The sequence below is a fragment of the Caretta caretta genome, chromosome 9 (genome assembly GCF_965140235.1).
Source record: "Caretta caretta isolate rCarCar2 chromosome 9, rCarCar1.hap1, whole genome shotgun sequence".
Taxonomy (NCBI): domain Eukaryota; kingdom Metazoa; phylum Chordata; order Testudines; family Cheloniidae; genus Caretta; species Caretta caretta.
The window spans coordinates 22,400,022-22,426,740 of NC_134214.1; the positions used below are offsets into that span (position 1 = coordinate 22,400,022).

General features: G+C 41.9%; 1 protein-coding gene and 1 long non-coding RNA gene across 2 annotated transcripts in view; one reads left to right on the forward strand and one right to left on the reverse strand.

Moving 5' to 3' along the window:
• Positions 1-4,517: 4,517 nt before the first annotated feature.
• On the reverse strand, positions 4,518-11,103 carry C9H3orf80 (chromosome 9 C3orf80 homolog). Its single transcript, XM_048862796.2, has one exon. The coding sequence runs from the start codon at positions 11,101-11,103 to the stop codon at positions 10,507-10,509; it is 597 nt and encodes a 198-aa protein (XP_048718753.1). The 3' UTR covers positions 4,518-10,506.
• A 7,179-nt stretch (positions 11,104-18,282) lies between these two features.
• Positions 18,283-26,719, forward strand: part of LOC142073166 (uncharacterized) — a 36,614-nt gene continuing 28,177 nt past the window's right edge. The window contains exon 1 of the long non-coding RNA XR_012669867.1: positions 18,283-18,903. This is a non-coding gene — a long non-coding RNA (uncharacterized LOC142073166). The remainder of the gene's footprint in view (positions 18,904-26,719) is intronic.

Genomic DNA, 26,719 nt, shown 5'->3' on the forward strand with positions numbered 1-26,719 from the left:
TTAATCCGCTACTGTGCATGGGTTAAAAATACACTGCCCCCCAACATACACGCTTCTGGTCAGGAGGAAGGGAAATGCAATGACCTTCTCCTGCTCTGGCCCCAACTGCTTCCTGCCCTTTCTGTCTATCCCTGTACACTTTTCCCCTTTTCTCAACCTGCTGTAAGGGAGCCCTTAAAGGGGCAATGCCCCTAGCCAAACAAAGACCCACTCACAGAAAGGTTGCAGTGGGCACATTTTACCTTCCTAGTAGTTTTGTCCAATAGTCCTTCTTTTTGGGAGGATGAGTTAATTTCAACGGTTTGATTTAAAGTTTGTTTAATAATACATTGTAAGAGTTGAGTGCCTTTTCAAACACCCAGACAATCCAGTCAACCTGCCTTTGTAAATGCTGCTTGCCTGTCAAAATGAACATTAAATAAGAACAGAAATGCATATTTTATTTATAAAGCCAATCGTTACATTGACTGGTCTGTTCTTCCTGCTGCACACACAGTGTGTATTAGCTTTAGGGGTCCAATTCCACAGCTCTTATGTGTTTGATCCCACTTAGTGGGAGTTTTGCTTGTACAGGGAGTTTAAGATTAGGTACAAACAGGAGTAATGCATGTGTCAAAAGCAATAATGGGTCATTAAATTTCCAATTAAAGGAAATTCTATCTAATAAAAGAAACCTGAATTTCTTAAGATTCAGTTCCCAAAGGTGGCTGCATGTACTTCTCAGTACTTCTGAGCACTTCTCAGTTGCGTTTCTTCATGAAGTGGTACAGACCAGCATTTTCAAGGATGAGGAATATCTGGCAAGAAGTAGGAATCAGGCAGCATGTAGCTATTTATCAGATTGGGTTCCTGGGTTAGGGTCAGAATTCTCAAGCCTGCTGAGGGATGAAGTGACATATGAGGATCAAACTTTTTTCTTACTTTGGAACTCAGAGATATTACAAAAATGAATACTTTGAACCTACGTCAGACCTTTCACCTGAGGCTCTAAAAAGCTTTACCAACCCTAATTAATAACCCTCACAACAATTGTATAAGGTTGATGGTGTTGCAATTTTTCAGATTGGAGAAGTTTAAGTGACTTGCCCTAATTCACATAACTAAGACTGATGGCAGGAATTTGGATTATTGAAAAGGTCTTCTGTGCTGTGGTGTGGGCAAGGTGGGTTTTATTCACATACAGTATTCTAGAGCAAAAAGAGAAAATTTGCCTGTGGTTAAGGCCTAATGAACAGTCTGAAGTATGCGGCACAAACACTGATGGATTTAATAAACCGTATATACCTGAATATGTAAGTAAACCATGCTTCGCCACCTTTATAGTTTGTTAACCATTGTTGAAATAAGTGTTTATGGCCATTAGATATCTCAGTGATAGATGCCAGAGAAAAAACTAAGATACACAGATTTTGCTTTATGTCATCATTAATAACAATACTTTGCCTTCGTATAGTGCATTTCAGTTTTAGATCTCAGCTAATCTGTCTACTTGTCTGTCTGTCTATCCTTAGATTGTGAGCTGCTAGGAGCAAGAACTGTTCTTCTTGAATGTCTGGAAAATGCTGGGTTATTATGGGTGCTACCATAAATAAATCATGATAATATCACTTTTCACACTAATTAAGCTCAGAACACCTCTCAAGCTATGATTCCTGTTTTTACACATGGATAAACTGAGGCCCAAAGTATATAAGCAATGGACACAGTAGGCCAGTAGCAGAGCCCAGAACAAAATGCAAAAGTCCTGAATCCCAGGTCTCTGTCCTAACCACTGCCACTCTTAGTTCCGTACTGGTATTATTAAGAAAAATTAACATGTTTTTGCTAAGGGATATGACTTCTTATTAGGTTTGCTGTATGTAATTAACTGATTAATTTGTTGAGCACTGCCATCTTCATGGTATCGTACGGCAGAGAAACAGAACAACAGCTCCTGCCCTGAAGAGTTAACTGTAAAAAAGGCACACAGATAGAAAAACCCAGATGGCAGTAACTTGGTTTTTGTGTTTTTTAATGAACTGGTTCCTAAAGATGGTATTAAGCTGAGGGTGGGTCATGTTTGTTGACCTCTTCATCATTTTACTGTTTTAATTTTTAATCACTAAAGACCATAAATGAGTGGGCAAATTTATGGGAGTGGTGGAGAGCGTTCAGCACCATGCAAGACAGAGACCTAAGTGTCTTCACAGTACTGAGAACCACTCAGCGAATTACTTCCAGTCTAGCTATGGGTTTTCAAAGACAATCTGCATGACGCTGTGCCAGCTCTTCCCTACTATCACTACTTCACTAGGGCTTAGACCCAACATTGCAGTTTCACTGCTACCTGATGTCTGGACATTCAGAGAGCAGGTTGCCACAAGGATGAACATCTGGAGACTAGGGAACATCTGGAGACTAGGTTAGTATTGCACCATGTCAGGAAGGTGCTGAGAGGCAGATGTGGAAATGAGGATGTTAGAGACAGTGGCACTCACTACTCACATGAATATAGGCTGCAGGACTTCCTTATCTCTCCAAAACCTGACTGATCTGGCATAAAAGATAGAAGCAGGAAGAATGCCCGAAATCAGGGCCTGTTGACCAGCCAGTTATTTTTATACTGAAGCTTTTAAACTAAAGGAAAACAAAATGTTGTTCTATATTTCCTTTTGTTTTGGTGGGTTTTTTTTCTGGTTTGGTTTGATTTGGTGTTTTTGCCTCTTCTAGTTTCTAGACAAACTGTAGTCAGAACAGGAAGGATGCATGCTACAATGCTGAAGTAATTAACTCAACTATCGGTTTGTTTTAATGGCAGGAAACTGATTTCTGAAAAAATTATGGAGGCCATTTCAGGTTTTAGCTGCGTATTATTTCTTTCTCTCAGGACATTAATACTGTTTCAGGTGCTGCAGATCATCCAAGATTTTGCTGTAATATCTGGCTGTGGTGGCTCTTTAAAAAAGCTTACAGTGCCTCTAAATGGTCTTATATAATAGATACATTAATTAGCATAAGGAGAGCAGGGCGGGGGGAGGTTTGATCCCTGATGTAGTCCGATGTTTGTAGCTTCTAGCCACAAACCATAAACAATAGGAGGTACCTGGGAAGGTTAGATTAGAAAAGCTATCGAGTGAGAATGACACTAGAAAGCAATTTTTATCTAAAGTTCTCACAAATAATTAAATAGCTTCACTCATTTAAAGCTTTATTGGTTGGAAAAGAAATCTTCTAGACCGAAATCTAAGGCCTGATCCTGTAGTCCTCATACCCCAACACCATTAGTGTGTAAACAAGAAGTCAGGTCCAAGCTCCATGGGCCTGCCCCCATTGAAGCCAGTGGCAAAACTCCCAATGACTTTGATCTTTTGTCCAGGGGTTGTCCCACTGAAGTCCATGGGATTACTCTCCTGAGCAATGGTTGAAGAAATGTCCCATAAAGGTTATACAGTGTTAGCCTTAAAAGGAAAGGAGCAATGCATTCTGGATTGATGAGGTTGGAAGATCTGGGCTGGGAGTAAGGTAGGCCTGAGTTCTGCCACTATCTTGCTGCATGGCTTTGGGCATATTACTTCCTCTCTGTTCCCTCATCTGTGGAATCAGTCTAACGACTTACCTCACAGGAGACTTGTGAAAATTAGTTAATCATACAGCCCTGCAAACATGTGAAGTGCTATTTAAATGCTAAGTATTAGCGGATGTGGCCTGATCTTACTCCCACTGGTGTCAGTGGATGTTTTGCATTGATTTCATTGGTTGCAGGATGAGTATCCTGGAGCCTGGATCCAGCTTGTTGTTAGATGTATAAATCTGTAATATATACATTCTGGGGCAAACTGTCATTTAACAGAGAGTAAAACTCAAGTCACATCTTTTTTAAAAAGCAGAAAATGCAAGTGTTAATTGCAAACAAAACAGAAAAAGTCTAGGGTTAAATGCGATAACATATATAGAAATAAAGGCAAAGTTTAAAATAATTTGGGAATAATTAAAAATAAAACATACAGGTAAAAAAAGCTGAAAAACTGGAACTAACAAGCCATGTGTCTATCAACCCCCTCATGACTCTGATCCTGCAAATACTTTTGCACATGCTTCACTTTATGCACCATGATGATGTGCTCTTAACTCTGTCATCAAATTAAGGGTACCAAAAGATTCTCCACATTAAAAAATATTTCACTTTGTAAGTCCTGAAGAAATATTTGCTTGGAACTAGCTGTATATAAAAGTTTACATGTCCAATGTATACTTTTGGTGCTTCACTGCTGTCAGGAATTGATTGATGCTATGAAGCTTAAAACAGTGAAATATAAATTAGCTGTTTTTTAACTTAGGTGCATTAACCCATGTATGAATTTTTTTTCAAGTTGTACTTAGTGCTTCATATAATATATGGAGGTATAAGGGCTTGATATCATAGATGAAAAACAAGCTAACTTCTTTCTTTGCACAGAATTAGACAACATGTCTTGAATGATGAGACAACGTGGAAGTATAAACAATATTTATTATGTTTGATCATGTTGCATATATTTTATAAAGGATTCTGCACAAAAGCTTTTACTTCATATAGTGAAACAGATGCAGCTATTGGGATTTTGCAGTAAAAGCCAACTGTTTATAAATATTCTAATCTCTTTTCCAAAAAAACTTTTTTTCCTTTTAAATTAATCAGATATGCATTTTAAGAGACAGCACTCCAAATATAAAGGATTCTGTTACCTATAATCTTCTGCATACACTGTCAATGTACTTTGATACTGCTCTAAGTACTAGCTTCAAGATTAAAATGAAAAGATACTTTCTGAATTTGTTTACTTAGGCATTTGGGGCCTGATCCAGCAAGGTGCTGAGTCCCCTCAAGTCTGATTGACTTATGTAGCAGTTGAGAACACACAGCATCTTGCTGGAACCAGCCCTATAGCAATGGCATCATAAGCCAGAGTGCATCACCAATTTAAGATCAAGTTAGACACTTTGGGCTGAATTCAACGCTGGTGTCATTTAGGCTAGTGGTGAGTGTGTGTGTGTGTGTGTGTTCACTGCTCACTGTGACCACTGCAGGTGTATTATAACTTCAAATTAAGTGGGCTATGTATTGTACAGTAAATCAAGAGATCTATTTAGAGGGAAAAGTTGCTCATTTTTTTCAACAAATTTAGATCTGGTGAAAAGCATCAGAATAGCAGATCTGAAAATTGAAGTCCTCTGTGCACAGAACAGGTACAGCTTTAAGCTTCAGGCTTGCTTTTGAGGGACCACATGAAAGGGAGAGACATTAGGTCAGTCTTCAATGTCTATTCAGTCCTTGGCATCTCTTCAAGGACTTTAATCAAAAGTGCCGATTAGTGTCAACTGTGATGGTAATTTATTTTGTTTTATTTTTTTACTGAGGACATCGGTTCACTAGGAAGTACAGTAAAACTATCATTTCATTACATGAAGACCACATCGATGGTCAATTGGTAACAACCACTCAATCTAGACTACAACCTAGAGGTGGATATTTAATTTTTTTTTTTTTTTTTTTTTTTGCCATCCATCTCACCCAAGCTCAGCATTTTGGGTATTGAAAAGGCAACTGAAGGAAAGATAATTCTGTATGCAAACACTGGAGCATATGGTTAAATCTTATAGTTCTTTCTCTTGGCCTCCATCCAATACAATCTGTACTAGGTCCGATCTACAAGTAGATGCCGCCACCGGAAAAACAGCACTTCCTCTGAGGCATCTCTTTTAGACTGAACAAGCTTTTAATCCACTATGGTTTAATAAACCTGCCAATGCTGGTCCAAGGATCTACACCAGAAAAGGGACAGGATTGGGTAGGCCAACAGAACCGAGAGCATGCTGGGGGAGGGGAGGAGAACACTGTGCAGAGGTTAGGCAGAAGGAATAATAGGAGCCCCCTCTGGGGTAGGCATCCTGCTCTCAGAGAGTAGGGTGGTGGCATGGGGCCTCCCGTAGATCCCAAGAATTTCACAGAGGTTGGAGGCATGCCTTCTGACCTGTTCTCCAGAGAGCCAACCCATTTTCCTGATGGAATGATAGGTAAGAATCTCTCTGAGAGGAACCTCACTCTAAGTGCTGTCCCACAGGTTTGCCTGGTCAAGCCCTGTACGTTTGCTATCACATACATCTTCAAGAAGAAGGCTCAAATTCTGTTTGTCTTGTTCACATGAGTAGTCCAAAAATAGACTCCAATGGGATTACCTGAGTAGGGAAAGCAAACAAGATTTGGCTTCAGATTGCCCAGTAACTGGCTGTGATTACTAAGAAAATCCAAGAGAAATCATCTTGCATGGTATATGCAAACAAACAAAAACAAAAACCTGAAAGCAAAAAATGCATCTCCATTTAAACTAAGACATATTTTAGAAATTGAGGATAAAAAGTTGCATTAGTCGATTTTTAGTACCTGCATAGTGGGACTTAATAAATTTAGCTGCATAAAAAGAGGACGGGGTGGGAGACATATTTGTCTTTAAAAAATTATCAGGACCTGTTTTTACATCATGTAACATTTTGTGTTGAGATTTAAAATTCTGATTTTTCAAATGAGTCCATCCTTATAATTTTCTAAAAACACAGTTATATATTCCTGACAGGCACTTCTAACTGAATGTCTTTTAAGTTTGGTGCATTAACCAAGTTGGACTGAAATAGCAAAAGCTTTTGGATGAGAATCTGAACTGCAGATCAAATATACATGAGTACATACCCTAACTGCGCCTCTCTAGAGTACAGGATCAGTTCTGTTTCCACTGAAAAGAATGGGAGTTTGGCTGCTGACTTTAATGGGATCAGAACTGTGTCCTTAGTAGTTTCTTTCCTACACACACAGGGATCAGGCTGCACTGTAGGATTTACTCAAGACAACTCTCACTGACTTCCATTAAACTATACCAAATTAATCTAATATGGCTACCCTCTTTGAAAAATGGTATTCCTTGAGAATGCAAAAGGAATATTGACTGTGCCCCAAATAGTTAAACATTTTGTAATCAATGGGAATTTTGCTTCAGTGATAACAAAAGTATCACACTTTAAGGTTTTGGCTTGGGATGCCTGCTCCAGAGGGGGCTTCTATTATTCCTTCTGCCTAACCTTTACACACTGTTCTCCTCCCCTTGAAAAAAACATAGTGCAAATCCCAAAGGGGTTAATCTTTCATCTGAAACACTGTGCTTTCTTTAATTTTTTACTAAAACTTAAAGATTATACTAGAATTTAGCATTTTTCATTAATATTTTAATCCTCTGAATATTTTCTGCTTTTGAATACTACCCCTGGATTATTTCTCATAAGATACAATGAAAATTCTCTAAGGATTCCCCTTCCAGATGGAAAACAGGGATGAATTTTTCCAGATTTTGCATATTTTTAATAAATGGATGACTAAACAATGCTGCATTCCTTCCACAGACAGGTATTCCTATTCACACCACGCAAGTAACTTGATGTGAGAGGGGTTTACAAAACCAGCTTTGTAAATGGTAATCATGACCAATATTTTCCTCCTTTGGGTTTCTCATAACTGTAAAGAGAAACTATTAACAAAGGCACTTTAACTTATAAAGGACGAATCCTAACTCTACCACAGCCCTTTAAAATTCTTACTAGGAAACTGACCGTGCTTCTGTTGAAGTCAGTAAGATCCCTGCCATTGACCAGCATGAATAGGATTGATTTTACATTCTTTGCAATCTTCTTTTCAGGATCTTCTCTACCGCCATATTATGGCAAAAGGGTCTGATCCTACTTCTGTTGACATCAATGGGAACAGGACTGGGCTTTGAACATGGGTATCATGATCTTATTATTAATTACAGTATTTTGGGACATCTTCCTTTGCTTAGCATTGTCAAACAGGAGTGAAGAAATTATTAAAAGCTGTTTTTAGTGAACATTTGAAAGAGAAATGCAATTTGAAATATAAGTATTCAAAATAGGTTCCTATCCTATTCAGAAAGCCTTTCTTGCATTTGTGCTCAGTTTAAATGTAAAATAAGGCAACATATGGCAAGTTTCTAGACAGCTAGTTCTGCATCTTTGTAGAGCTGACTCTGCAAGCCCCTGATCCTGTGAGAGAATTACGGGTAGCAGTTTCCTGTTCAGAAGTGACAGAAGCTTCTTTCCAGACATTAATAATAATACCTGCTTCTTAAAGAGCACTTTTCATCAATAGCTGTGATAACGCTTTACAAAAGAGGCCAGTATCATTATCCTCATTTTACAGATGGGGAAACCGAGGCATGGAAAGACATAGTGACTTGCCCAAGGTCACCCAGATGGCCAGTGGGCAGTGCCAGGAATAGATACCAGAATTCCTGAGGAATTTCTCTATGTGGTAGGCCACACAGCTTCCCTCATTAATATATGTACAGTATATACAATACATATATTCACATTTATGTGGATAATATACATATATATGATGGAGATCGTTCCATTGCTGCTGTTCCTTTGTTTTATACACTGTTATTCTGTCGATGACATAACTCATGAGTTCATAAAAGCTGAGCAGTTTTTTCAGAGTATTCTTTTCCAGCATATTTCAACTTATTTTGCTTCACAACTTTTTTCTAAAGCAATTTGTCTTGAAACAAATGGCAGAAAAATGTGTTATACAGTGCCTAACCTTTCATGGAATTTATCTTCACTCATGAGGGGATGCTTCATTTATGGAGTTATTCCTCCTTTCTCTGCTCATGGGGATAAATGTCAGAAATAACATTACATCTGGTATAGATCTCAATACATCATCTCCCTGCTCATTTGAAAGACGCTCCACAGAAGGATATAATTTATACTCTATGTACATGGGACTTTGGTTTTCTTGTCTTTCCTTTTTTTTTTTAATATGATGACTACATCATTAGCTAGGGACTGAGCCACAAGTCCACACAGAAGTCTAATCCAGCTCTAATTGGAGCCCAAAGGACTTTTACCACTGACCTAAATGAGAGCAGGATAGGGCCCAAGGTCTTAATGACGCCAAAAAAAGAGTTTGTGGATAACATATAGAGGTGAGCTATTTTGTAATATGTTCTGAAGGGCATTTTTCAATTACACAGCGTGTGTGTGACTCTGTGTGACTGCTGCAGGATGAAGAATGAATGGCCCAGTCCAGCAGATGCATATTGATGCTGGAAAGGTTCGGATCTAGTGCTACAGCCAGAACCCAGTATTTTCCTCAACAGGTGAAATTGACATGTTATCAAAACACTAGTGACTTTAGAAACTTTGTTTTCACTGTCTTACATTCCATCTTATTTGATTATGTTCTCTTTCATTTTGCTATAAGCCTATTCTGTCCTTCCCAAAGGATCAAACAGAAAGAAGAACTGTGAAAACTGAGATCCAGCACACACACAATCCCTTTCCTGTATTAAAGGGAAGGAGAATTATGCTGACTGCTCAACTTAATTTTTTGTTGACAAATGCAAGAAAGAAGTGACCAGCAGCAGTAGGTGAGGCCCAGTAAATCCTTAACTAACAGGAAGTGTGCTTTCCATTGGAATTATTGCTTAATTATAAACTCTACAAATAAAAGGAAAAATGGAGAAAGTAATTACCTTTCATGGGGTTGGAGTGGAAGTGCACCTTATCAGGGATAGGGTGTTCTGATTACAATACTGAGCTTTTCCTTGCAGAGAAAGACCCCTACAGTAACCAAATGGACTTAGTTTTCACTGCTGAGTAAGGTTTATAATTATAATGACATGGAACAGGCACCAGGCAGGGATCATGTCTTTCTAGGTGGGATGCCCTGTCAGAGGGCTGCTTTGTTCTAGTTCTTATACACTGTACAGTCATCCCAAGCTTCTGAACAGAAATAATATTTCTCCATGCTCCCTGTTTTTACCCTCTAGCTCCACACCTACTCTCTCCCGGGCGCAGAGTGACTGGGATCTTGCAGGATTTACAAAGCTGACCCAACGTGTTAAAAAGCTCCCCTCTCCCTTGGCCCCCCAGCCCTGGAGCACAAACACTGAGTGTGTCGCAGAGTAAATCACATTTGATCCCTTTCGGGTTTTAATCTGCCCGAGGAAGGGAGCAACGAACACATTATTCGTGTGAGAAACCAAACCCAATGTTTAGAGTGTCAGGTGTGTCTAATTTAACGCCTAATCCCCAGTAAACGGGACGGATGCTCTAGTAACCAGGCACTTACGATATATCAGTTACGAATAAAGGACAGGAAGGCTAGGGTGGGGCAGAGGGGGCTGCGGTTGCTGCACCTTGCTTCCTTGAGCGAACCGAGCCCCTGTAAGAAGTTCAGGCGGTGGTGGGGCAAAGTCTCCGCTCCTGCCCCGCGCCCAGCAGCAGCCGGGCCGTCTGGTTTGCCAGGGGAAAGGAAAGGTGCAAAGCGGCTGCTTGCAGAAGAGACTGGAAGTCCTTGTGGCGATGCTGCGGTGGGTGTCCGTGCATCGGAGCAGCACTGGGCTAGTCCCTCCCCTCTGGGCACCTTGGACTCCCTCTGTCCCCCCGCGGGGACCCGCAGCTCTCGGGGTGGGGGGCTCAGCTGCGGGGGCCTCTGCCTCCCGCCCTCTCTGGCTCCCCGCTCGCGGCCGTGGCCAGGCTGGACACGGGCAGGACGATCTCCTTGGGGCTCTGCTGCTGCAGCCGCATGGACTCCTCGTAGGTGGGTAAATACTTCACCTCTTCGTAGCTGGGCAGCTGCAGGAAGAGCGGGGAGCCCACCTGCAGCGGCGGCGGCTCCTGCTCGCCCGGGTAGCGGCTGCCGCTGTCCAGCAGGGAGTCCTGCGAGGTGGCCGCCGTCGCGTTGAGCAGGGAGGCGGGGGAGTCCTGGCGCTGCGGCCGGCGGTACCGGCGGGGGCTGGGGCAGATGATGCGCTGCAGAAAGTAGCCGATGGCGAAGAGCACCAGCAGGATGAGCAGCCCCGAGAGCTTCCGCACGAACCAGCCCACGTTGTCCAGGAAGGTGTGGAAGGGCAGCTTGCAGCACTTGATCTCCGTGTGGGTGACATTGCCGTAGTCACAGCAGCTCTCCCGCTCGCCGCAGGTCAGCTCCCCGCAGCTCCAGGTGCCCTGGCAGGGCTGCCAGAGCAGAGCAGCCCCCAGCACCAGCAGCCCCTCGGAGAGACACTGCAGCATCCTCCCCGCCCCCGGCTCTCGCCCCTGCCCCGCAGGAGCCCCCGGCTCGCTCGCTCACTTGGGGGGCCACCGGCCGCCTCCCATCGCCGGGGCCGGGCCGCAGCTGGCCACGGAGCCCACCAGCCGTGGCGCCGTGGACCTCTCCCCGGGGCCCAGCCCGGGCTGCTGCCGCTGCGGGTGCCGGAGCGGTGTGCGCGGCCCGCTGCCCGGGAGCAGAGCTGGCATGGTGCGCCGCGGAGTCCCGGCAGCCGCTGCAGGGGCAGGAAGGGTTAACGGAGCCGGTCGGTTTGCATGTTCACTTTGCAGCGCTTTAATCTTTATTAATCTGTCTGTCGTCCCGTTCCTCTGTCAAACAGACAGCGCCTGCTTCCTAGGTTTCTTGGCTTAAGTGATTGGATTTCCCCGTGACCGTTATTTAAATTTACTTGCTGCTGGGATTCACTTACCATATTTCTGGTCTTATTTCTGATTAAAAATTGATGGTAACCATTTAGCTGATGTTAATGGGCTTAATGCAGCTCCCCTTCCATTAGGGAGTTTGGAGGCCGTGATTTACTGGCTGTGTTCCTGCACAGGCCAGCCAGGCTGGTGTCTTCTTTGGGGGGAAAATAAATACCAGGGTCACGGCGTCTTTCTAGACCACAAGAGAAGCATATGGTCTAGGCAACTATTCCTCTGCCATCCCTCAGGTTTCCCAGTCCAGGTCTATCCGAGGGGGTTTCACATAGGCAATAACCTGGAATAACAGAGCCTCTGCAGGCAGAAATCAATTCACTTTGCCAGGAACATGTCAGATCGCAGACGTTTCTGTAACAGTCAATTGTAATAGGCACAAGAGTCTGCTGGTGCCAAAAGAGCAAATAGACAGCAAGGCTGTCAAGGGCGAGAACTCAAATTCAAACACAGGACCCAGAGAGAACATGGTAAATTAGCATCAAAGGGAGACTGATGTTGGTATCAAGATGAGTTGGTGTTTCCAGTTGAGCAGTAGGGCAGGGTGATCAGTGGTGCTGAGAGCCAGTAGCTTGACTTCAGCTAAAGGAGTGGATCTTCAGCATCTCTGACAAGTGATGACCCCGCTCCCTGTGGACTTGTCTACAGTGGCAAACTACAGGGTGTTAGAACACGATTTAAAGAAGACAATAGTAAATGTGCCTTCGTGCTCAACAGAGACCAGGACATGTGGGGGCTTAACATTGTGTCACCTGGTTGTTAGCCTGAGGGTGGATCAGGACCAGCCACCAAATGTTATCCTTGTCTGTCCTGTCCGCTGTGTTAATTAATATGTGTGTGTGACAGAGGTAATGGCTTTGAGGACCATATTGTATCAAGTTTATGTATCACTGTGGGCTAGAGAGTGTATGCAATTTCAGGGTGGTTGGGGGGAGGGGTTACCACAACTCCAAGCACCAGAAATAGTGGGCTCCAGGTGAATCACTGAGGTTGTGAACACTGGCAAAGAGGTCCCACCCCTCTGGGGAAGCTTGCATATACTGTTTCAAACTTGGTTTTCAGAAAGCAACAGATGCAGAAAGGCTTTTGGCATAAAAAGCTTCATTTAAATTGGCTCAGGGCTTTTTCCTGACCCTGCAAACAGACTGGATCTTCTGTCCAAGGGCCTTGCAGAAGGGTTGGAAAGATTTTTGCCCTGCTAGGTCCCATAAGACTGATGGTTGACCTCTGCAAAATTGTTAGTGTGTTTATAGGAACTTATCTTGTTTTTATGTTTTCTCTGTAATGTATTTACCTTAAGAATAAATCTGCCTGCTTAGAAAGAGGTGTGTTGTAACTTGCAGCTACTGACAACACACTGTTCATAGCCCTTGGAGAGAAAAAGTAAAGCAGAGGCCCTGGCCTTTAGGCAGACTGGCTTGCTGGGGATACTGCACTGTAAGGCAGGGAGCTGAGCAGCCTGAAACCCCAGGCATGAGGGAGGGAGACCTGGGTTTCCTTCTAAGAGAGGCTGGGACTTGGAAGCTACAGTGCACACACCAGTGCTTAAAATGTGTGTGCACGGGGCAGATTTGCAAGGGGTCACAGCCCTGGGAATTTCTTTTTAAAACAAGCTAGGTCATTGAGGGGCACGCTTTAAGCCCTGCTTTGCCAAAGTCACTGGTCTCAGATTACAATAGCCCCCCCTCCCCCGCCCCTTTCTTTTCAGACCACTTTAAGACTAGGGCACATACTACACTCAAGCAGCTCCAGGACCTGGGCTTATTTAGAGAGTTGCCCTTGGAAATATCTTCACAATGTTGGCAGCTAAGCTCCGGTCACTGCCCTCTCCTGCTGACTGGTGTGAGCTGAGCATTGCCACCAATACACCTGAAATGGGGGGGGGGGAAGGAAAGCCCTGCCCCCATGCAGGCCCAGCACTGCACAGAGTTATGGCAGGGTGGTGCTCTGAGGAGGAAATAAAGCCCATTTTGGCACAGCAGCAGCAGCAGCCTATCCCAGGACAGCGAGTGGCACTGCTCTTGCTTTTCCTTGCACTTCCGTTTATGAAAAAAAAGCTCAGGCCAAAGTGCTGCACCGCTTCTGACTAAGGGCCTGCTCTTGCTCCCAAGGACATCAGTGGCAAACCTGTAACTGGGGAAGGGGCAGGCCCTAGGCTGTTCCAAGCTGAAGTCAAAGAAAAATATTCTCAACTTCGTCCCAGTGGAGGGGTGGGAGGAGCCCAGCCATGGTGGAGTTGAGAGGAGGTAACAGTGTGTGTTCGCCGACAGAGCAAAGACATTTAAAATGCGTGTTTTACTGACGTTTTAAAAAACATTTTGGAGCTAAGGCCCTTTCCTTAAATGACAAAAAACCCGACAATCCCTAATCGTGCCCACCCCAAGACATATTCATGTTGTACATATGTAACAGTGTCTGTTACATTCTGAGTGAGATTTTGAGCTGTAAAACTTCTGCAGCTCTCCCTGAAAGTGCCACGCTATTCATCTTCTTTGTTCTTTAGGCATGTCTTTTCCTTAGCCCTGATCCTGAACTCCTTCTTCAGGCAGAACGCCCACTGAAGTCCATGAAAATGTTGCCTGAATAATAAGGAGTTCAGGATTGGGTCCTAAGTGTGATGGCATGGCTACTATCTGCAAGATACCGGCTTCCAGCATCCTGCTGGAGGAGTCTGAGTATGGATGTGCGTAGATGAAAGGGTTGAAAGTGGGGAGGAGCACTGAGTAAACTTCAAGATAAACTTCTGAAGTTTGACTAATATGGGGTCCCTTTGCAAACATATAAACAGGAATAAGGATAGTACCTCATGCTCTAGCACAGAAATAAAATGAGCTTCCTTTAAAAGTATTGCCTGATACGTAATCCTGATGGCTATGGTCCTACCGGCTAATCCTTCTCTTGCTGAAGCCTGTGAGGGCTGTTTGAGTTTACTTTAACGAGTGTGAGGGTTTTGGCCACAATTCCAGAAAACATCCCAGTTCAAGGAAGGAATTAAGCATGTGCTTATCTTTAAGTCAAGGTCAATGGGATTTAAGCATGTGTTTAAAGTTAAGCACATGCTAAATGTTTTGCTGAATAGTGATGGACTTAAGTGGGTGCTTAGGTACTTTCCTGAAGGTATGATCGCTTCAGAGCTTTCTCTGGTGTGTTATTGTGATACATTTGGCTTCCCTTCCCTGCTGTTACTTTTTAAATTTTAGGCACTTTGGACTTCCCATACTTAGAGGCCTGAGCAGATACAAAAGTTGTTTCCACATCCAATCTGCAAACACAGTCCGCGGATATAAATTGGATATAAAGTGGATATCCGCAGATTTGCAGGGCTTTCCCCATACTAACAGACTCACAGTGTAGTGTTGTCTGGGCCAGTGTCCGATCTCTGAGAGTGGCTGATACTAGCCCCCTAGAGCAAATAAAATAAAAAATCCATAATGCACTTTTCCAGTTGTTTAGTAGGATACTGTAGGTGGAGGTGGGAAGATTTATTTCTTCCTCATCCCAGTTGAGGGTCAGTTTAAGCCCTGGATCATGAAAATTGAAAATCCTTGTTATGTTTCTTTTAGCAACTGCAATTGTAGATGTTGTGAAGGAGATGACACTGCTCTGTAATAATTTGTGAATACTGTACGTGACCGTGTTACTGTTACTGTACGGCTATCCTGGGTTATTGCAATGTTTATTGTAGGCATATATTGGTTTAGTTTAATAGTAGTGCTGTGGAGAAGCCAGCAGGAAGCCAACATTATGGCTGCAGGTGAGCAATCTCCTAATAGCAAATTGGGTCTCATTAAGAAACAATGCTTGAACTATTAAGTTGTGAGGGTGCCAGGCTGAGATACCAGACTTGTTTTGTCTCACTGGAGGCCCATAAATCAAACAGGCTGTAAACAGTTAAAAAAAGACAGGGGGCGGGGGCATTTCTCAGGGAGCTGTTCAGTGGGAAACAAACTTCCTCTGAAACAGACCCTGCTGGCACACTGGAAGTGTTCAGGCCATCCCAAGCTTCCAGAGAGAGGGAAGCCTTTAGGTAAGACAGATATGGGTGCAGTATGTTTATTGTTTTAAAATTCTTTCCCTCTGATGTTATGCTGTGTTCCTACTCCTAAGATTAAACAATATGGGGCTTCAGGAAGGCTGTTTGGGGTCACTGTGTTCACCATGAAGAACCACAGAGGGAAGAACTACAGATGGTGAACCCAGTTAGGTCTGCTGGCTGAGCACAGTTGAATCACAGGCTGCTGAGCCCAGGACGTGGTTTAAGAGTGGGAGAATCATTGGTTTCCACTCCAGAAAAGGTAAGAGCACAAGGGGCGGGATGCACTCAGAGAGATCAACGGTGCAAATAGCCCTGTAACCATGATGGATGCTATCTTTATTCGTAAGCATCTAAGTCTAAAAAAAAATCCTTGCTAAACTATTAGTCTGAATGTCATCTGGTGGCAGACCAAATAATGAACTTTCCTCTTATCTAGTTTAAATTGTGTTTGTTTGTTTTTAAATATCTCCTCATGTTCTTTCATGGCCTGCTAGGTCGCATTGACCAAAGGCAACAGGATCTTGTCCTTCCTTCCAAATCAAATCATCCTAACCTTCCTAATATGGCCTTGTGGTGGGGTGTACAAAGCCTACCCAGACAGGAATGGGTTAAGGAGTTGCTGTGGGTATGTTAGGTCTGTCAGGATGGGAGGATGAGTTCAGAAGGGAAGACACCCAGCTCAGTAGGAGGTAGCTCGGGGAGGAAGATTGACTTCTAGTCCCGTCAGCTCCTGTGGCAAGAGGCCTGAATCATCTCCCTTGCCTACAGACTGTCTGGGCACCCTAAGGCAGGCAGGACTATAAGCAACCTCCTGAAGACACTTTCTGGTGGTTAACCACAGGATACTGACCCAGAATGAGGCTTACCCAAGGCCCCCTGAAGCAAGAGGGGCCGATGACTCATTTAGGACTGGTCAGTTGTTCTTTTTTATATCTTTTTTTTGTTTCCTTGGAATCCTGGGAGGGGCAATCTCCAGAGGAGCTCAGCAGCAGTGATGAGTTTCCATCCCTGCATCAGTGATTCTGATGGCCCCAAGCTGGATGACCAGCGCCTGAGTGAGTGCATAACCCTGTCACAGCCCCAAGGATGCTGCAGAGGGACTAGGTCCTTGACAGTCCTTATATAGAAGCTCCAACCTCCCCATATCTCTGATAATTTTTGGTGTTGATCTTAGCTAATACGGTTCCATTAACCTTTATTTTGCTAGCTTGAGTAGACATTGCTGCAAGTGACATGTTAAAACTGGTAAAGGTACAGCAGTTCTCATAGTATTTTCAAGGAAATGGAGTATTGCAGTCCATGTTTGTAATGATGGCTGTTGAAAGATAGATGCTTTCCAGGCAGTATATACTTTACAACTCCTTATCTTATTTTACGGAAGTCCTAAATACAACCAGCAATGTAAACTATGCATGTGTTACAGGGAATTTAGGAACTGTAGGCAACTTCTTTGCCCTCTGGGGGGTAACTTCTTCCTCTGCTGCGAGGGGATATTGAACCCCTTCCACTAGGGAAGAGGTGCTAGACATCTGCACACAACTTGAAGAGATTCCAGGATTATATCCATCTCCTATTACTATGCCAATAATGTGATATTTCTCTCTGGAGTGCATCAGTATAACAGATGCATATTCTAGCTAGCTTGAAGTTATAGGAATCATCTCTATGAGTCTCTCTTCGATAGCTTTGGTGTGATGCCAAAAGAATTATATATATATAGCTATGGGCTGCATACCAGACATATGGGGCCAAATTCATCCCAGATGTAACTCAATAGAAATCACTAGTTACACCAGAGCCGCCATTTGCGCATCAAATTAATTTCAACTCTTTGCAGAATCAGATATTGACTGGCGTGATCTGATGCCCCAAAGATTATCTGTGATGAGGAGTAATCAAAAAACCTATGCTGACGATGTAATAGGATGATTGGTACTTTTAAACTGAATGGTGGGTTTTGTACCTATTGTTCAGCTTTTCTGAAAACAAGTGAGACAAAACAGTTTGATCCTAGGCTTGCCTCTGCAAATTGAAACCCGTCCCTGTGATTTACAGTGTTGAGCCTACATGGAGCCCCACAGAAAGAAATTGGGCTCTACAGCAGGCACAGCAGTTTTGTCCTGCATTATAAACTGCAGGACTGGAACCTACTCCATTGCTTTATTTGGATCCAGCAATAAAAGCTGATCCTTCTCTGTGTTGTTTACTGATTGGTATCAGCCTAATTGCAAAATTCCTGAGGCAACTGACTCAGTAAAGTGTAGGCTCTTCTGGTGATGGGAACATTTACCAATATGAAACATGGCAAAAAATTACCAAGACTGTTCAGTTTGGCTCCCCCTTTTTTTAATTATGTCAAATTTGTTACACAAACAACTAAACAACTGATTTTACTGTCATTTATACTCTACTGGTTTCCTTTGTTTGTCCTGGTTACTTGTACTCTGCTGGTTACTTTCTTTGTCCAGGTTACTGATTTCACTGTAGATTTTCTGTAACTGATGCTCCTGTTTTCATCTCTGTGTTTAAATGATCATATGTCCGTCATTTCTGTTTAGCTTCCTGAAGCTCTTAGGAACAAAAATGGTAAGAAAAGAGTCTCCACAGCAATACTTCATGGTTCAGTATGTCTATCAAATATAAATGGGAAGTTCATTCCTGGCAAGACATGATGGGAAGAGATGAAAAACGTTGCCTGGTCTGACTGAGCTAATCATCGCGGTGTATCTGTTCATGTGCTGCGGCCGTAGCTGTGTGTTCTCCTTCACAGCCGCCGGCTCTCTGAATGGTGTTTCTTTAACATTATTTGAAGAGTATTTGTTGCTGCTGAACGGTATTAGATCAAGAACTCTGTAGAATAATGTGCTTGCTTCACAAACCAGAAACGGCATAGAGTTAGATCAAGCCCGGGCCTCTGTGTTAGAACAGAATGGCAGCTCTGATGGACGTTTGTTCACTAGGAACCAGATTAAGACCACCAACTCAGTTCGCATAGACCATCGAACTGCCTTCAGATGGCAATGACTTTTGCCCACAACTGACTGAGGCCAGGTTTGAGCTGCTAAGCGAAAGCTGGAAGGCTCTCTCCCCTGTTTAAGAAACCCCTGAGCCTGCCAATCCCAATGAACAGAAGTATTTTTGTTGTGGGTCTGAATATCATACCTGGCTGATTACTCTGTTCCTGTTTAATTTTATTGAGTTGAGTTAGCAGCCTGTATCTCACACGCTGATACTTGTGCCTTGAGTTTCATTCATGCAGTTCCTTCTTCATCAACAGAGTCTAGCAGTTTGGAATCCCAGTGACGACTGAGGTATGTCCCACCTGTCTGCATTTGGAATGTTTGAGTGAATGATTAACGCTGGGCGTAACTATGTTGTCTTCATTATCACTAACATTTTATTAATTGATAAACTAATGCCATTGAAACCTACCACATTAGCCATTGTAGGATTTGCCAGATTCCTTTAGTGGAGCCTCGATTCTTCTTGGCATCCCGTTGTCAGGTATGGATTGTCGATCATTGGCATTGAAATTAATGCATACAGCAGGTTACTGTTTCTAATGTTTAACTTGTACGTTCAATATGGGGAGGACAGACAGGGAAGGATTTTGTCCACATTTATGTATGTCTTTCACATGGGTATACATAGTCAACTCCATCTTAGCCATATCTGTACAGTACTGGTGCAAATTAATTTCTTCCCTGAATAATGTGTATGGTGTGCACTGTGACTCAGTGTATATAAAAAGCCTTGGCAAAAACATCATCACATCCATGCTGACATTTATCAGTTAATGTTTGTATTTAATTCTGGCTCAGACTCCTTTGAACTAAGTCAAGTAATTAATGCTGGAAAATATTACTGAACCCATCCATTTAAAGTTAGAAGTCTCAAGGAAGTAGAAAGGAAATACCATGAAATTGTCTGGTAATAAGAAATCTGTTTACACTCCATTACTGGAAATTAAAAATAAGCATTTATCATCAGAAATACTTTTTTGAGAATGAAAAAAAGGCCTATTTCTGCCTGTATATTAAGGCTGAAAGCAGAGAAGTGAAACACTAATTGTTTTTCAGAGATGCCACTGCTCCATTAGATTTATAATTGATCTTACCGCTTTAGCACAGCGATCAGTAAGAGTGAAGTTCTGAAGGTTTTCTATTGCAGTGTGCTGGAAGTATTCCTTAAATGTGGTATCCTAGAGCAGAGGCGCACAAACTGTGGCCCATGGGGCATGTATTGATGGGCTGCAGGTAGCTGGCTGCTTGCCTGGGGCTGTCTCTCCAGCTCTTAAATCTCATTCAAAGAAACTGATAAGACATATATACTTTCCTGATATTATCCTTCATGTAAGCAATGGCTGTGGTTGCTATAGGGATGTTTGATTGCCAGTGGGAGAGGAGGTCTTCTCAAACACAAGTGAGAGGGGAAGTGTCCAGGAGACAATCTCTCTCTGCTAAGATGTTCAAGATCTCCTGTCCTAGAGCATAACAAAACATTCAGGGCTAGATTGTGCCTACTGATGAGTGGGTGGGCAACAGGGGAAAGAGAAGACACAAGGAGCCTTCCCTTGCCTACGGCTATGCTCAGAAGCCAGGCACAATCTCAGTCCATTTGCTCCCAGCATACATGGAGTGAGGGAGTGCAACACAGACATTGGCACTAGAAACCCAATAAGGAGTAGGGATAGGCAAAGTTAGGGTCATGGCTTCATCCTTCCTTCAGTGATTAGCAGAGCTGGGCTGGCATACAGAGAGGGAACACGCTGTACCCTGTAAAAGGGTGTTGCAGCTGTCTGTGCAGTACCCGCCCTACTGCTCCCAGAGGCATTATGTCTGCCTCAGGCACAAAGCCTCCACGAGCTGCTGCCAGTGCTCAGTCATCACCTCACCAGCTCAGACTGGAGCTTCAAGCCACAAGCCAACTCCTAGAGTATAAAGGAACCATGAGTAATTTATAAGGTCCAGATCTTACCCAACAAATGTGATGCTTTTCTTGATACAATTCCATTAGTGGCTGAAGGCAATGATGTTAAGGGCCCAATCCTTACCCAGTGGAAATTGTGCCTACTTATGATAGGGCTGAATGTAGTGAATTTATTCAAGGGCATTAAAAAAACTTTATTAATTTCTATTGCAAGCACCTGATTTTCCACGAGAACCAAGGCCTTCAAACCACCATTGTGCTAGGTGCTGCAAAAACACTTCTACAGCTAACTACAAGCTGCTATTCAGATAATTTATTTATATTATGGGAAGTTACTTTTTACTTTATTTACTATAGGCTCAATCCTGCTCCCATTGAAGTCATAAAGATTTTTGCTTTTGAAATCAAGGAGCAGCTTGGTCTCAGCTGTATACATATACATCTCTATAATAATAGTGTATTTTATATATATATATAGTTGAAAGAGATGCCTGGTTTCATTTCTACCAACATTGCTCAGCAGTGGATGAAACTTAAATCTGGATGGAAATCAGTTTTCATGTTGTTGATGTGATGTTTAAGAAATTCAGTATCATATATATGGTTCAGCTCTAACCGAACAAAAATTAGAAAGCAAGCCATATATGGGACCAGGAGAAGACAATGGTACATTTACAGCTGAAGGTAGAAGAAAAGGTGCTGAGCACTTTTCTAGGAGCACATATTTGGAATATGAAACATATTATTGAGAGAGATATAGGTTCATTTATTATTACAACATTTCAAAATTACAGCTAGCAAATTGCATATATTTATTCATTTACAACTGTGCTCATTATGTTAAAAATAATACTTAGCACTTAACGTTATCAATGTTCTTTGTAAACAATGACTATTTAATCATTACAACATCACTGTATGGTACAGCAGGTAAGCAATTAAACCCATTTTATAAGGAATGATGCAAGACCAGACAGTAAGGCAGTGACAGAACCAGGATTAGAACTCAGCAGGATCTGGCGCTCAGCCCTTAGCCCAATCAACTAGACCACACTAATCTCATCAGATATGCAGCTTGTTTACATGAGAGTTCCAAGGAGAAAGCATTTGCCGCAGACTTCTGGGGTAACTGATGTAATATTTCATATAAAATACAATGGAAAGTAAACATCAATGCGCAATGCTAAACCTACCTAACTATCCAGTAATAAAATATAATATTGAAACAACATTTCTGATAAACTACATCTCCATAATCATAGTATTATAAAATATTAAAGCCTGTTAATTGGTCATTAAAACTAACTTTTGGCAAGGTCTCCAGAGTTGCCAAATGTACTTTGTACTGTGTTTACAATTACAATATTTCAAAATGTGGTCTTTAGAGAGAGTTTTGGATCAACACTAAGCCCTGATACTTAAAAGGAGGAATAGATGGGTTGGAATAAACAGGAAAATTTGATAAGACTGCTAATCTGAATCAAGCACATAGAGAGAATTTTAAACCAGCTGTCCTTAATTCTGTTTTATTTAAGAACGGCCATACTAGGTCAGACCAAAGGTCCATCTAGACCAGTATCCTGTCTTCCGACAGTGGCCAATGCCAGGTGCCCCAGGGTGAATTAACAGAACAAGTAATCACCGAGTGATGCATCCCCTGTTGCTCATTCCTAGCTTCTGGCAAACAGAGGCTAGGGACACCATTCCTGCCCATCCTGGCTAATAGCCATTGATGAACCTATCCTCCATGAATTTATTTAGTTTTTTTTTTTGAACAGTACAAGACTTCCATATTGGTCTTCCTCAGTCCCATAATGACTGGTAGAATTCCCTAAAAAATAAGACTCAAAGTCAGCAACCCTTTTTACATTTACATTTTACATTTAATAAAGCAACAAGTTAATACTAATCTGAAGGGCTAAGATAGCAACCCTTACTAGTCCAATCATCTAGATATCCAACTCTCCTGATTGCACTAAGGACCACTGTATCTGCCTAATAGCTATTATAAGCCTTGAGCAAAGTTCTGCAATCACACCTATGCAGTCGATGCACTTACTTCACATTTACACCAGTATTAATGTGAACAGAACTTGTCCCTGATTTTACTGAGAGTAAAAATTGCAATGAGCATTGGATCTTTGAAACCCTTACTTTCAAGTCCCTGTGCCACTGAATGAACTAAAGGACTGTGAGTCAGCCCTTTACAACAATGGGTCAGAGTGTGGCAGGAGGCTTATAATTAGGGCTGGTACTTTGGGTATTAGTTTCACTCTCTAATTTGGGTCCTTTGTCCCAACTGCTAATCTCTGACTGATAGTAATAATATGAATTTAATTTATGCCTGGAGAAAATTCATGTGCTAAGGAAAGCGTGGGAGAAGAGAGACGAAGGCACTAGAATTCCTTGGCCACTTAGTGTGAGACTCTCTATTATGTGTTCGGGTATCAATTCTGCAGCCCTTTAGGGCCTTAGTTGCGGGATGGCCCTGTGTGAAGTTAGTGAGTAAGTACTATTATTGAAGGATCAAGTCTATATTCTAAAAACTGATACAGTTATTCCCATTTACCATTTGGAGTGGTTGGTTGTCTCAGGCACTTTTGTGCAGTTGTGCTTGATTTTGAACGCAAAACCTGGTCTGGAACTAGAAGACTCGAGTCCAGTTTCAGTTGAAATAATAATAATTTAATAATAAAACTTTTGACTGACAAACCCAGAAACATTTGAAAAGCATAGATTTGATTTTTCACTTGAGAAGAAATTGTTTTTTCATTATTTTACTCATTTTTTAAACTCAGTTTCAACTTCCATTTCCCTAAATACTCCCCTGTTTGTAATGATCATTAATGAAGCAGGTGACAATTTTCAGAAAAATCTTTTTCCATCAAAAAATGCAGCACCATTGCTGACACTAAAATGTTTCACAATTTTTTGCCAATTTCACCAAATTGTTTGTGCTTTAAAAAAAAAGCCTCCAATATTAAAAATAAGTAAATATGTTTCATTTTTATATTTTTTTAAATTAAACATTATTTTTTGGGTCAAAATGACTTTTCAATAGAAATTACTTCAAAATTTATTTTATTTTTAATGAAAAAAATATAAAAAATAGTGTGAAATCAAAATGAAATGAAATGCTTTGTTTTGGGTTGAAGCTTTATGTTTGACCTAAAATGATTTGTTTGTTTCTTAATTTTTTTACTTTTTGATCTGCCAAAAATTGAAACGTGAAAATGTTTTCAGGGTGATCTAAATTTTTTTTTTCAGAACTGCCAATAAACTGAAAGATCCATTATTTGCATAACTCTAATCATTAATCTTTTCATTTTTACCAAAGAACAAGTATTGTTAAACCAAGATTATGCTTTTTTCTGTTAGACAAATTGTCAAAAGCAATGGTAATTGTGCTGAGAGCACACAGCAAAATATCGAAGTTGTGCAAACATTCAGAAGGTCACTGCTAAATAACCATGAAATGGATTGGCAGTGTTTGTCTGAATATCTCACCCTGCTAGGAGGTGCTGATCCTGTGGGAAAATGTAAAGTCAATGTTGCTGACTCACTCTTGCATCTTGGATACTCCCACCTGAATATGATGAAAGTAGAAGTGGTGTGTCGTGTCGTGTCCCCCTCCCCCCCACCCCCTCCCGTGACAGGACATAAGGTGTGGGCTGAGCAGTCCTTGGAGAGGAACTCTGTGACCGGTCAAATCTGGAGAGATGGATTGGTCTGGATTTTGTGTGCCTTTTGTGAATAAAGCCAAACCCTAGTATCAACAGCAACTTGAGAACCCACAGGAACTTGAGTGGACTATGTTTAGTGTGGGGGGAAGCCACCTCTTTGAAACCAAAACAATAAATGTTTGAGAATTGAGCCTTGATTTATATTAGAAAAAAAAGGAGCAGGTTGACCCAGAGGCAGTTGAGTAGACGGAATCCTTTATTGCGATACTTGTTACCCTGGACCTAACTGTCCAGTAAGCACTGGATTATTTACATCACACTCTTTTTATTGAAGTTAGTATGTAAATGCCTACATCCACTACAACGCCCCAAAACCCCTTATTAAGTAATAGAAACTCCCATACTATTATTATACCCACTCCTATTGACTGACTACAGCATTATGCATATTATACACACATCTTTACCTTGAAAATACATTTCTTTGCAGTAATTTGTTGCTACAAGTTCCCTCAATCTTCAGTTCTCCGGGGAGGGAGGAAGGGACCATGACCCATCACTTATGTAGCTGGGAAAGGAAGGGAGGCGGAGATAACACTTTTTTACCCAAAAGGTATCCTTTAGATCCCCACATTTCATATGCAGCTCTAACACTTATTAATTCTTAACAAGGAGAAGGGAGGTGAAAGGGGTAACACTTTATCTATTAAGCGAAGGAATAGTGCATGCATGTGCCTACTCCCTGATATCATGCCAGCATACCAGCAGTTTTCCATGTCTGTTAGTTAACCCTAACATATCCCAACAATTTGGTGTGCACATATATCAAAACCAACTGGGAAAACATTAGGTTTAAATGTTGCAATTTACCATGCAGAGATCTGTTAAACAGGCTAGACTAAAACCAGGTAGTTACATCTATTTTAAAGCTGAAAATCAGCTGTTTTAAACCTTCATAAATAATGATCCATAACACTGAAAGCTTTTTTCAAATCAATAGAAGTGGCTATCAAAGTATGACAAGCATCCTCAATAAATATCAATAAATTCTGAAAGCTGTATTCTGTTCAGATCCAGTTGTCTTGTTTCAGGAGACCATGACTATTTAAATATTGGAGTATTTATATGCATCTATCATTCTTGCAAGTATTTTTGACAGATGAGATAATACAACAACAGAGCAAACATTTATATGAGCAGAAATAGAGGGGCAGTTCAAGAAACATTCCACATAGTCATTACTTTTCCCTTTGATCAAGAACGATTAATGATATCGCAAATGGTCAGGGACATAATTGTAGACATTAGGCATTGCAACTAGTTATTCTGATTGTTAGGATGCCTTATATTACAGCCATTTAATTTCTGTTATACATCCACACATCTAAATTAAATAAGAATTAATTGCCTGCAAGACTTCACACTTTGTCCTGTGACTATCTTAGATCTCTTTGTCCTGTGACTATCTTAGATCTCAGGCTAAGCAGGGTTGGTCCTGGTCAATGCCTGAAAGGAACAGGGAGTTCAGTCGCACCTTAAAGACTAACGGATTTATTTGGGCATAAGCTTTTGTGGGTAAAAAACCCACTTCTTCAGATGCATGGAGTGAAAATTACAGAAGCAGGCATTATTATACTGCCACAGGAAGAGAAGGGAGTTACCTCACAAGTGGAGAACCAGTGTTGACAGGGCCCAGTTGATCAGGGTGGATGTAGTCCACTCCCAATAATAGATGAGGAGGTGTCAATTCCAGGAGAGGCAAAGCTGCTTTTGTAATGAGCCAGCCACTCCCAGTCCCTATTCAAACCCAAATTAATGGTGTTAAATTTGCAAATGAATTTTAAGTTCTGCTGTTTCTCTTTGAAGTCTGTTTCTGAAGTTTTTTTGTTCAAGTATGGCTACTTTAAAATCTGTTATTGAATGTCCAGGGAGATTGAAGTGTTCTCCTACTGGCTTTTGTATGTTACCATTCCTGATGTCCGATTTGTGTTCATTTATTCTTTTACGTAGGGACTGTCCGGTTTGGCCAATGTACATGGCAGAATGGCATTGCTGGCACATGATGGCATATATCACATTAGTAGATGTGCAGGTGAATGAGTCCCTGATGGTGTGGCTGATGTGGTTGGGTCCTCTGATGGTGTCGCTAGAGTAGATATGGGGACAGAGTAGGCAACGAGGTTTGCAACAGGGATTGGTTCCTAGGTTAGTGTTTCTGTGGTGTATAGTTGCTGGTGAGTATTTGTTTCAGGTTGGGGGGCTGTCTGTAAGCGAGGACTGGCCTGCCTCTGAAGGTCTGTGAGAATGAGGGATTGTTTTCCAGGATAGGTTGTAGATTGTTGATGATGTGCTGGAGAGGTTTTAGCTGGGGACTGTATGTGACGGCTAGTGGAGTTCTGTTATTTTCATTGTTGGGCCTGTCCTGTAGTAGGTGACTTCTGGGTACTCGTCTCTCTCTGTCAATCTGTTTCCTCACTTCCCGAGGTGGGTACTGTAGTTTTAAGAATGCTTGATA